This window comes from Sus scrofa, chromosome 4 (assembly GCF_054392235.1).
Source record: "Sus scrofa isolate SSC_HxYL_T2T_F1_AM1 chromosome 4, Sscrofa_HxYL_maternal_Yorkshire_Landrace_v2.0, whole genome shotgun sequence".
In the NCBI taxonomy this organism is placed as follows: domain Eukaryota; kingdom Metazoa; phylum Chordata; class Mammalia; order Artiodactyla; family Suidae; genus Sus; species Sus scrofa.
Window position 1 is genome coordinate 22,031,373 of NC_139386.1, and position 12,983 is coordinate 22,044,355.

Here is a 12,983-nt window from a genome sequence, read left to right on the forward strand (position 1 = left end):
ACAACCAATACATGAGTTGAAAAGAGGAAGTTTCTTCTGTGAATAATAAAAGATTACTTCTTTTCCGTCACAAGTGTTTTTTAGTACTATCTGACTTTTAAAACAATTTGCGTATAACTTTGTAGGGTGGGGGCTAGCAGTAAGAAAGAGAACTGTTTTACATGAAAAAACAACCTCCAAATTCACTAAGTGAACATGATCACAACTAAATCCATCCGCTGTTTTTTTTTAATAAATAATTTTATACAAAGGCATGTGGGTCAATATTCATTCACAAAAATAAGTCTAGTCTTTTGGTATAAGTATGTCTAGTTTCAAAATCAAATTTATTTTCCATATTTGAATGTCTTTAAAAGTATTCAAAGGTTTCATTACCCTTCTGCTTCTGCATTATTCTGCTTTTCAGAAAGTACTTTTGAGGTAGATCTGTTCCGGATTCTTTTTCTTTTTCTTTTCTTTTCAGAAGGAGATGAGTTTGTACCCTGTGCTTTTTTCTTTTTCTTCAAACAGCTAAGAGGATTCGGGCCACTTATTTTCTTGCGTTTTTTTCTTCTTCTCAGTTCAGGGTCTCTCACTAAACCCTGTTCCTCTTTGAGTTGCCTGATACTCTGTTTCTCATGCACTGAGACAAGCTGACCTGACTCTACTGCTTTAACAAATGCAATTGTTTTGGGAGAAGGTTTATCCAAGACTATGGTGTTCTGGATAATAAACATGAGAGGAATTCCAGGCCTTTTCTTTATTTTCATAGACAAATTCTGGTCCTGTTAGAAAGAAAAATAGAATTATTTAGTTCAAATATGTCAATTACATCAGATACTTTAAATAGAAGAACTTAAAGAGGGCTATATTAAAAATGAAAGAGATCACAGGTTTTACTTTTCAAATCAGTTTGTCTCACTAATGCAAGTATATTTTATGATAAAGAAAGGAAGAGAAACAGAAACTGAGTACAAACAGTTAAATGGCAACAGTGTGAGCTGGATTTATCAATAATCTATGTTGATCAATATTCTAAGATTGCGAATTACAAACTAATGAAAAGTCTGCCATTGAAGTTAACATTTACATGAAAAGGAAAATCATCCTCTATACTGGACAACTGGAATTCAAAAAAAGTAAAGGGTTTCCCCCACCAGGACTTTTTAATAATTAAGTTCTCAAGAAAAACTGAGTGAAATGATTTTCAAATTCTTTATCTTGCTAGATTACCTGTGCAGCCGACATGAGGTTGAGCCTCAAAATATTACTTCCTACATACTCTATGCTCCACCACAGCAAAAGAGGAAACCAAGGTACTGTTCCTTGTTTCTACTCTGAGACAAGTCTCAGAAAGGGTTAAGAATGCTCAGAGATTAAAAGAATAAAAATAAAGTAGGAATTAGGTGACTCAGATGCTAGATTCAGCTTTGCTTCTAACTGTGTAACTTTCTAATTCTAAAAGCATATTTAAGCAAATCTGTACGCATGCAAACTTCTTCATTAATATCAACCCCAATAGTCTCTGACCATGCTTCCTAGGCTTTAAAAGCCTGAAGTTCCATATGGGTGGTATAGTCTCAAAGAATTTGAAACAGGACTTTCTGAGAAAGAGTATGAAATACAGGAACATGAAAAAACATGTATAAACATAAAATCTCTGTCCTACTTACCTTCCCTTCAAGAACCCTAAAACACATCATCACATCTCTATGTCAATAATTTATTTTAAAAAAGGAACATTCAGTGATTAAGAAAATCATTATGCTTAAAAGTTCCTTCCTCAAATTCTCAAATGACAATTGCTTTTACTGACTACAAATTAACTTGAAAGCCTGCATTTTAGAAAATTGAAACACTTAAACCACTTCCACCTAATTTTTTCTAATGATAAATAGCTCCATATGAAGTATAAACAGACATGATTAAAATTGACTGTGGTTTTAAAAGTAGTATCACCTGTGTTGCCACAAAATAATGATGAGGATTTCCGTCTTCAACCATGGAAAGCAGACATTCTGAGCCACTCACTGCATTCTTGAAATGGGGGCAATTTCGAACCTGGCATTTTTGTGCAATCAGTTTTGCCCCATATAAATCCTTTCCCAATGTTTCTAACTCTTTCAACACACACCTGAAAAAAAAATATTACTAGCTCACAATTATAATAGATACATGTCGGTTGTTCACATAAAATATGTATAAAAAACAATACTCAATTCTGTTTTTTAAACCACATATCATATAGTATAAAAGATCTGGAAAAGGCATTCACCAAATAGAAAGACTATAATAAATTATTAAAATGAACTGGGCATTTACAATATGCCAGGAAGCATGCTGATTGCTCTCTACATAAAATCTCAATCTCAAAGCAGGCCCACAAAGTTGGGTAGCTTACATTAAAATTATCCTTATTTTAGAACACCTCATTCTGAGAGATTTCAAGTAACATGAACAAATTCAAACAACTAATAAGTGGCAGAGTTGAAGTGTGAATCAAAGTAGTCTGACAACAGATGCCTTACCTCAATCACAGTGCTACCTGCATCCACCTCAAGCACAAATTGGTACACCTTCAAAATATTTTCAGTTCAGAAAAGTAAACGTTCTTAACTCATCTGCTTGTTTAAAACAATCACAACTTTCTCTCACTATGCATCTGCATTTGAAAGTAAGGCAGTGTTCACTATGAGGTACCACCTTACTCCAGCCAGAATGGCCATCATCAAAAAGTCTACAAACAATAAGTGCTAGAGAGGGTGTGGAGAAAAAGGAACACCAGTACACTCTTGGTGGGATTGTAAATTGGTGCAACCACTGTGGAAAACAGTATGGAGATGCCTCAGAAAACTAAACACAGAACTACCATTTGATCCAGCAATCCCACTCCTGGGCATCTATCCAGAGAAAACCATGACTCACAAAGACACATGTACTCCGATGTTCATTGCAGCACTCTTTTCAATAGCCAAGACATGAAAAAAAACCTAAATGTCCATCGACAGAGGAGTGGCTCAAGAAGATGTGATACATATACACAATGGAATAGTACTCAGCCATTAAAAGGAATGAAATACTGGCATTTTTAGCAACATGGATGGACCTAGAAATTATCATGCTAAGTGAAGTCAGCCATACAATGAGACACCAACATCCAATGCTTTCACTGACATGTGGAATCTCAAAAAAGGACAGACTGAACTTCTTTGCAGAACAGATGCTGACTCTCAGACATTGAAAAACTTATGGTCTCCAGAGGAGACAGTTTGGGGGGTGGGGGGATGTGCTTGGGCTGTGGGATGGAAATCCTGTGAAAGTGGATTGTGATAATCATTGTACAAGTGTGATAAATTCATTGAGTAATAAAAAAAAAAAGTAAGGCAGTGATTTTCAAAGTGTCATCCATAAACTACCCCTATTAGAATGACATGGTGATATTAATTTCTAGCTCCTTTCTCATCTCCAAATCTTAACTTCCTGTGGAAGAGTCAAATACTAAACATTTTAATATGCTCCCCAGATACTTCCTCAATCCCCCTTAAAAATTATGAAGTGAAATTATGAAACTATTGGGCCAAAGACTTCTTCAACCCTAGCCAGCCTTGGTCTGACTCTACCTTGCCTCATCCCTTTTTCACTCCAGTAGGGGTTGAATCGGAGCTGTAGCCACCAGCCTACGCCAGAGCCACAGCAACGCAGGATCCGAGCCGCGTCTGCAACCTACACCACAGCTCACGGCAACGCCAGATCGTTAGGCAGGGACCGAACCCGCAACCTCATGGTTCCTAGTCGGATTCGTTAACCACTGCGCCACGACGGGAACTCCATTTTTTTTTTTTTTTTTTTAAGAGAACTTGGTATCTACAGTTATCCGTTTTGAACTCTATTTCGAGTTCAAAATTGCCCATATTTACTGAATATTTCCATTGGATGTCCTGCCATGAGTTCATCAAATTCTTCGTGTCTAAGTTCAAACTACTTTCTTGCCTCCAAATCTCTCCAGGGCTTGCTATCTCTTTGAATTAATTATCTTCCCAGATACCCTGTTTAAAAATCAGAAATCCTATTTGACCTTTGCATTCTCACCCCTACTCCATTAGCCAGTAGTCCCATCTGAGCTGTTGGTAACTACTCTGTCATGCCTCCTTGTAGAACCCTTGGGTTGCCACCTTTTCTCTCCCAGGTCTGTTATTTCTTGACAGGACAACCACAAAACAGGTCTGTCTGTCTTCACTCTCTTGCTTTTCCAACTTACCCCTCACATAGCTTCTAGTTCAGTTCTTACAGCATTTATCTTTTGATAAACACCAAGAACTGACAGAATAATATGCTTTAAGATAAATTATCAGTGAGGTTGTAGGCAGTAGGGGAAATATATGAACAAGAATGGACATGTCAGTAATTGCAAAAGCTGGGTGGTAGACATTTCATTATACTATTCTATTTTTCTGTATTTTTGAAATATTCCCAAAGCTCAGATATTAAATTCTTTAGGGGAAAAAAATGCTAAAGAGTATCATTTCATAAAGTACATCTCAACCATTTTTATGCTACAACACTGTATTAAAAATGTTCATATTTCTATGGCAAACAGGTAAATACACAAGCTGCTTGTAGCCAGAAGCAATCAATTCTAGGGCACGGGACATCTAAGGTTTTGTCTGGCCCATTTGAGGCTCTGCTTGAATGATACCCATTTGAAGTTCTGAGAGCTATTCACAGGGTAGTATTACCCCTGAGAAAACCAGGCCATTAACATCACATGAAGAGTAAAGGCCCATTCTTCCATTTGTGTGTAAAAAGAACTAGATAAATGATACAGTACACGTTAACAATGGTAATTCATTGATGTGGTATTAATGGGTCATTATAATTTTCTTTTTCCACTTTTCTTTTTAAAGCCACACCTGCAGCATATCAAAGCTCCTAGGCTCGGGGTCGAATGTGAGCCACAGCTGCCGGCCTACACCGCAGCCACAGTAAGGCCAGATATGAGCAGCATCTGTGACCTACACTGTAGCTTGTGTCAATGCCGGATCCTTACACTCAGGCCTGGGATGGAACCAGAATCCTCAGGGACACTATGTTGGGTCCTTAATCTGCTGAGCCACAAAAGGAACTCCATCTTTTTTTCACTTTTTAAAGGAAATATCCTTTTAAAAAAAAAAACCCAAAACAACAACCTACTAAGTTTCTGAATAGTAGTGCTTTATTACACAGCCTCAATTTACTTTCTTTCTAGCTTCTCTCCCAAATATACACTGTACGCTAATCCTGGCATTTCACAACTCCACTCCTTTGTTCCCCACAAGTCACTTCTCTTTTCTGTCACTCAAAAAATGTCCTTCCCCTTAGAACTGAACCATGACTGGGATCAAAAGTTATCTCCATGACATCCTCCTTGTTTCCATCCTCCCTCAATCCCAACCCCACAAAGTTCCATCTTAGGTGTTCCCACAACTTGAGGAAGTGGGGACACTAGACTTGGGGTCAAAACACATCAATGAGCGGTTGACTTATGCAATTTGCTGGCGCTAAGGGCTGGGAGATCATCCTGTTCACCATGTTAGCCTCTGGTTAGATCAGGTGTTTAGCCTATGGCTGATAACCAACAGACAACTAAATAAACTACCTTGAGCAAAGTTCTTAACACTGAATCTTGACTTTCTGGAAATTGAACATGTTACACCATGGGGCAGTTGCGAAGCTATGCAAAGACAGGATAGGTCTCAGATACAAATAAACGCTCTACATATACTATTATCTTGTGGACTTTAGCAAATTTATAGGTAGCTATGAGCTTTTTTACAGATGAGAAATCCAAGACTCTGAGAGGTTAAATAGCTTGCCCCAATTCACAAAGTTAGGACTGGGACCAATATTCGAAATCAGGTCCGACAGCAAAACACGTGTTCTTATCCGCCGGCTAACAACACGTGAATATTCGCCTGGCATTTTATTTTCTGCCGACGTAATACAGACCCGTCCTCCTTATCGGCCCCGCTGAACGGTCAACTTCTCCCGGGTGGGGCGCTTTGCCCCTCCAGGGCTCGCAAAGGACGCCTGCAAGCAGCGGCTTCGTTATACCGCATTCGTAGGACTCCCGCGCCACCACCCGGACTGGCCTTCCCACCTGGTGGTGCACAGCTGAGTCTCCCCCATTAGGTAGCGGGGCAGCTGTTCCCGCAGCTGGATGCGGCCCCGCAGCGCCGCCTGACAGAAGGTGCCGTCCACCAGGATCTGGTACGGTTCGCGGACCCCGAAATTGTTGCGGAAGAAGCCAAGATGCTTCTTGGCGTGTTTCTGCCTTGTGATCTTCATGCCTTGCTTTTCCCGACAGAAGCCACGGGACCAGCAGTTAGGCCCGAACCCCTCCTACGCAGCCTGGTACCAGGAACCGGCTTCTCCCGGAAATGAAGAGCTCTTGGCCCCGGAAGCAAACGCCCTCACCAGCCGGCGGTTTACGTCCCGCCCCAGTGAGCGCGCGCGCGCTTCGTCGCGCTGCCCGAGGTTCTTAAAGAGCTCTCGGGGGCGGAGCTTGCTCCTAGGCCTGAAACAGAGTAGGTGTGCTAATTTTGCTCAAAGGCGCACAGGCACAGTCATGGGCCAGATTAAAAGAAAATATAGAGGCTGCTTCTTGCACGTTACCTGGCACAGTCAACCTCTCAAAAATAACCGGTATGGAGTTCCCATCGTGGCTCAGTGGTTAACGAATCCGACCAAGGACCATAAGGTTGTGGGTTCGATCCCTGGCCTCGCTCAGTGGGTTAAGAATCCCGCGTTGCCGTGAGCTGTAGTGTAGGTCGCAGGCGCGGCTCTGATCCCACGTTGCTGTGGCTGTGGTGTAGGCAGCTGTAGCTCCGATTCAACCCCTAGCGTGGGAACCTCTATATGCCGCCTGGTGCAGCCCTAGAAAAGGCAGAAAGTCAAAAAACAAAACAAAACACGATGTGATAATAGTGAATGATAATAGTGAGTTTTAATATCTTCTAGGCACTGCTCTAAGTAATTTACGCATTTTACCCTTTAATGTTAATAATTTCCAAGTGAGCAGTGGAAACTAATTGAGTAGTATCCATGAGGATGCAAGTTCCATCCCTGGCCTCCCTCAGTGAGTGGGGGGATCCGGTGTTACCATGAGCTGTGGTATAGGTGGCAGATGTATGGCTGTGGCTGTAGTGTAGGCTGGCAGCTTTAGTTTGGATTTGACCCCTAGTCTGGGAACCTCCATATGCAATTCTAGCTGCCCTAAAAAGAGGAAAAAAAAAAAAAAAAAAAGAAAGAAAAAAAAATTTCCAAGTGAGGGAAGGAAAGGGACTAAAATATATTGGACAGCGACAGCGATGACTGGGCAGGTTTGTAGTGGTTACCTTCCTATAATGAAGTTAAGCAAGTGGTTGTTTGGTGTGAGAACTACCACTGGAACCCAGGTCCCTTGCCAGAAATTCAAATGTTCTTTCTTTCCTCCTCACCCCCCACCCCCATAGGACTATCCTCACCTAATGTCGAGGCCAATGAAAAGTCCCACTGTTTTGCATTCCTCTTCTGGAGACCATCCTAAATCACTAACAAGGAGTGTTCCGGAAGAACCTCTCAAAAGCTTCCTTTTCTAAGAGTCAGAGTCCCTAGAGTCCTAATTCTGCCCCTAACCCAAGGCCTTTGACCTTGAGCTGCTCTCCAAGAAAGCTAAGTTCAGCTTCCTCACAGTCAAATTGGTTCGCAAGACTAGAAGACTTAAGAATGCTTTTTAGTTCTATAGTCTCTAAGGTAGGAAGACTAACAGGGATGTCCAAAACTGTCTGAAAGTTTAGAAATTACTTGATCAACTTGATTAATGAAGAAAGCAACCAGAAAATTTTGAGTTCCCCAGTGGCTAGTTGCCACATTATCCACTTTAATTCAAGGCAAAATAATCCAAGATTGGGAGACATAGAATTTTGAATTTTTGTTCTGTTCTGGAATCTGTCCCAGATCTGGTTTTGGCTCAAGATTGAGAGAAAGAACCAATGCAGAAAAGGAACTGACACAGTGATTGAGGCGTTCCCACTGTGGCACAGGGGGATCAGCAGCGTCTTTGCTCTGCCAGGGCACAGGTTCAGTCCTTGGCCTGGCACAATGGGTTAAAGGATATGGGTATTGCCCAGGCTTCTGCTGCTGCTGCTGTGTTGTTGCAACTGCAGCTGGGATCTGATCCCTAGGCAGGGAACGCCATATGCCAGGGCAGCCAAAAAAGAAAGAAAACAAACAAAAAAATTCCAAAGTGATTGAGATATATTATTTGCATTTGGGGTTATATTGGAAGATAACAGGTTTATGAAATTGAAACTAAGATCTTGATTCCCAACACAAGAATCTTTCACATGACTTAGATGGCTGCTTTCATTTAACTGAAAATACATTTAGGAATTGGAAGCCATGAAGAGTTATTGCAGGATGGGATTTATGGGTTTTTTTTTTTAATATAATTGCTTACTACATTCCAATTTGAATATTCTCTTTATCCCTGTGTGCCAACACTCCACTCTGATTATATTTCCACCACAGACAGAGAAAACATACTATCCCAGCCTTGCAAAACGGTTAAAACAGTTAAAACTAGGCTCACAGATTTATCTACCAGCTCCATCCTGCTAGCCACGTTTCACTACTAAGAAAAGTGTAGTGCAGGACTAGGGATTTGAGTCATACTCTAGTTGTGTTTTACTTTTAATTTACTAAACTATAGCATTTTCTCCAAGTTCTAAGTATAGGACAATGTTATTTGCACAATTGAACCTTATTTCACACAGGAGGACAGTCTAGAAAGGTGATGAGCAAGTTTAAAACAATTTTTTGTTATAGCCGTGTTTTTTATGGCATGATCCTGAGTTCGCTTGTTGAATATGCCCACTTCTCATTCAGAACAAGTATTGTAGGAGAGGGATACTATTCAGAGAGGAGTGGCACTTATTATAGTCTCCCCAAGTCACTTATGCATATTAGTGTTCCAGAAGGGATTATTTGCAGGAAAGCGTCACTGTTTACCCAATGGAATGTTTTCATTAGGTGGTACACGGAATACTTTTTGGCCTGATGCCAAATGACCTAGTGTTAGAAAATCAATATTTGGCCACAACAAAGGCAGCAGCTAAATATTGCCATTACTGGATGAACTGTTTGGATATAAATTTAAATTTGAAATTTTACTTTGAAAGTTATTATAATATCATTATTAAAAATTTTAATAGTCATTGAAAAAAATTTTGACCTTATAGTGCATGAACACTAATGTCTCAGCATTGCTAGCTGCTGTTTTTTTTTTTTTTTAAGGTCACTATGCTGGATATTTTCCAGGCCAAATAGACATTCAGTTGAGGTAGGTAGGGGATTAATTTATTTTTCTTTATTTTTTCATACTCTTCATAGTCTTTATTACTCTGGATCAAATATAATTTATTATGTGATGTTGTTGTAGTACATGATTTTGAAGTTATTCATGAAATTTTGATGAAGCCAAGTTGACATGAAAATGATTTATTCTTGCAAGGTATGACTAATTCACAAAAAAGCCTTTTCATGAAAGATTCATGGCCTAAATGGAATTAAATAGGTAAATATTAAATACAATTCATAAAGGTTATTTGTTTAATTTCACAAATGTTAGTATATCAAATAATTCAGCAAAGATATCTATTGTGATATTATTCTGCCTTATATTCATATTTAAATATTTATAAATATTTGTTAACATCCATTAGCTCCAAAGGAATGCAATGTTCTTCCTAACATTATCCAGCTAACATATTCTTTAAATAAATAATTTCCCTAAATAAATCATTTAAAACAACTTAGGCAAACTGGTTTATCTTAAGGGCCTATTACTCCCTCACTAAGATTCCCCTAGGATAAACTAATATGGGACTTGCTTACTGTGAATTTTTATATATAGGGGAGGGTGTTATGAGGTTTGGTTCTGGGGACTGCCAATTTTTTAAAAACATTTTTATGGTTTTCAAATGACAAAAATAACACAACACTTATTATAATAAAAGGAAGAAGAGAATAACACAAAGATATTCATCTCTTCTGGGCCCAAAAAACACATGTTAAACTACTGTATACCCTTCTGTGATTTTTTTATATATTCACCTATTTATATACCATTTGTGTGTATATATATATATATATATATATGCATACAAATGTAGAGATAGAGATAACAACTCTGTTGTTAAAAAATGGAGTCATTGTATTATCACTTCTGCACATTTTGCTTTTCTCACCCCACTATCCTTCTTGAAATCCTCTCCACACAAACATTCCAAGTCAACTGGTGTAGTTCTTGTTTATTAATTTTAATGGCTGTAAGAAATTTCCCACAAAATCACCACATTTAACATAACAGATGTGATACAGACTGTGAACTGACATTCAACATCTCTTCTCTTCTTAGTAATTGAATCCTACTTTTATTCTGGACAATAGTCTGCCCAAAGAAGAGAATCCATGTCCTAGCCTTCTCTGCAGTTAAATACAGTCATGAGATTAAGTTTTCACCAAGGATATGTAAGTATAAGTGTTACATGGAACTTCTGGGAAAGCTGCTTAAAGAAAGTTGACTGAACTTGATAGGGAGCACTTTCTTTTTTTCCATGCCATTCAAAACACTCCCTAGAAAAGTTCCCACTGTGGCACACTGAGTTAAGAATCCTACTGCAGTGGCTCAGGTGGCTGCAAAAGTTCATGTTTAATCCCTGGCTTGAGGCATTGTGTTAAATGATACGTGGGTTGCAGCTGTGGCTCCAATTCAATTCCTGGCCCAGGAATTTCTATATGGTATAGCTGTGGCTGTAAAATTAAAAAACAAACAAACAAAACACTCCCTGGAATTTGGATGTGATGAAGGGAACACTGGCAGCTATTTTACCCCACAGTGTAACCTTGAGGATGGAGGCCATGTGCTAAACTAGTAAAGTAGGTAAGAGAAAGAGTCTGGGCGATCAGTGACTATGAAACTACCTTTCCGAATCTAGACTTTCTACCTTTGGGTTTATTTTGCATGAGAAGAAAAATAAACTTCTATTTTAGTTTCAAAAATATTTTTGGTTTCTTTTCATTTCTGAGACTGTATTTTTTTAATGGCCACATCCATGGTTATGGAAGTTCCTGGGTCAGGAATTGAATCTGAGCCACAGCTACAATTTACTGTGTAGCTGTGGCAATGCCGATTCTTTAACCCACTGTGCCAGGCAGGGGACCAAACCTGTGCCTCTTCAGTGACCTGAGCCACTGCAGTCAAATTTGTAACTCAGTCTGCCACACCAGGAACATCTGAGACTGTGGTTTTTTTAGAGCAATATTAAAACTGAAAGGAAGATACAGAGATTACCCATGAGCCTCTCTCTCCACACATGTATAGCTTCCCCCATTATCAACATCGCTCACCAGAATGGTACATTTTTAAAAATCAAGAATGAGCCTATATTGACACATTGTTTCTTTTATATGCAGCCAAACCCAGTCGTAATTGACAGAGGAAGTTAAAACTCCTTGCCAGGATTAGATAATTTTAATATTGGCAGATGTCTGTGATAAAACTTTGATGTTGGTTAGTGTTTGCCAATACAATTGCCCTTTCTTTGATCACGTTCAAAATCCTAGTTTATAAGTTTTCTGTGAAAGGTAAAATACTTTTTCAGAGTAAAATAAACTAAATCCTTTTTGCATACGATAGAAGCTATCTTGACATTTGTTTCTTTTGAAAGTATAAACAATTTGATTTGAACTGAGAAGGTCAATGGGATGTATCTCCTGTTTGGAAAAGTTAGTTAAATATGAAGAACCCCAGCTGCTTGGGCAAGAAACATCAAGGGAGTGTTACTGTCACCTGGTTGTCAATTAAAGAAAGCAAGCAGAATTTCTGTCTGTTGGCCCAGCTAGTACTAGCGAGCTCTCTCTCTCTTTAGGGTAAATAACAAAGGAGAAACTATCTCTAAGAAAAAAATTTCAAGGGATTTCTGATTGTATTTCTAAATGAGACAGTGATCAAGAAGTATTCACTATTAGTTATCAGTGACTATTGTCAGATGGCTATAAAATTAGAGAAGCAATTTGCTTGCTAAATAGTTTATTTGAATCACATTTTATACTGTCATGTGAGGTAAGTTGAAATGAGTTCAGTATTTCACAATCAAATCTGAATAGTGCTCTCCATTGGGATTTTACTCCAAATGTCCAGTGGTATTGTTACCGAATCCAAGTTCAAGTGCCTGATGCCCGGTGAGGCCAAACAAACAGAAATATTGGAGTTTGGAGCAGAGAAAGATTTATTGCAGGGCCATGCACGGAGATGGGTGGCTTTTGCCTCAAAAAACCCTGAAGTCCCTGAAAGCTTTCAGCAAAGCGTTTTTAAGAACAAGGTGAGGGAGGGACATAACTGGTTTTTGTAGACTTCTCAGGTAGGAATCCTTTAGCTGTCCCTATAGATCAGATCACAATGTTCCTGTAAACCTCCAACAAGACATGTTATTCTCGGTTTTGCAACTTTTTATCTCTATATGAGTGCAAAAGTATATACCCTTGAAGGTAAGAGCCTGGAGACTAGTCTATCCTGTATATTTCAGGCTGTAGGCAAGTCTTTTACAAAAACTGTGCAGAGCCAGGATGACTAAACACAGGCAACAGAGTACAAAGGTTAAAATAAAAGAAATTGATCTAATATGGAATCAGATTTGTTCTTCCCTGCTGCAGTATTAATTAAAGTAGTAAAAACATACCTTGGAAGAGAAAAGTGCAAAGAAGCAGTAGCAATGTGCAAAATATTTTACGTTGATACATGCATAACAAACTACCATTTGAAATTTAATTAAATCGTAACTGAAACTGGTTAGAGAAGTTCATACTGTCATTCATTTTTAACCTATCAAAGCATTTTAGAAGATTAATGAGGAGTTCCCATTGCAGCTCAGTGGTAACAAACCCAACTAGTGTCCATGAGGCTGTGTGTGGGTTTGATCCATGGT

General features: G+C 39.0%; 1 protein-coding gene across 1 annotated transcript; it reads right to left on the reverse strand.

Moving 5' to 3' along the window:
- Positions 1–210: 210 nt before the first annotated feature.
- UTP23 (UTP23 small subunit processome component) lies at positions 211–6,397 on the reverse strand. Its single transcript, XM_003481351.5, has 3 exons — positions 6,116–6,397; positions 1,939–2,113; positions 211–764 (listed from the first exon to the last, which is right to left on the reverse strand). The coding sequence occupies exons 1-3, from the start codon at positions 6,301–6,303 to the stop codon at positions 372–374; spliced, it is 756 nt and encodes a 251-aa protein (XP_003481399.2). The 5' UTR covers positions 6,304–6,397; the 3' UTR covers positions 211–371.
- Positions 6,398–12,983: the final 6,586 nt, after the last annotated feature.

Excerpts from the sequence above, each read along its gene's own strand:
- UTP23 (XM_003481351.5), bottom strand. The coding sequence starts at position 6,303 with ATGAAGATCACAAGGCAGAAACACGCCAAGAAGCATCTTGGCTTCTTC. Across the intron at positions 2,114-6,115 it reads ACTCAGCTGTGCACCACCAG|GTGTGTGTTGAAAGAGTTAG; the intron begins GTGGGAAGGCCA and ends TTTTTTTTTCAG. Across the intron at positions 765-1,938 it reads ATTATTTTGTGGCAACACAG|GACCAGAATTTGTCTATGAA; the intron begins GTGATACTACTT and ends TCTTTCTAACAG.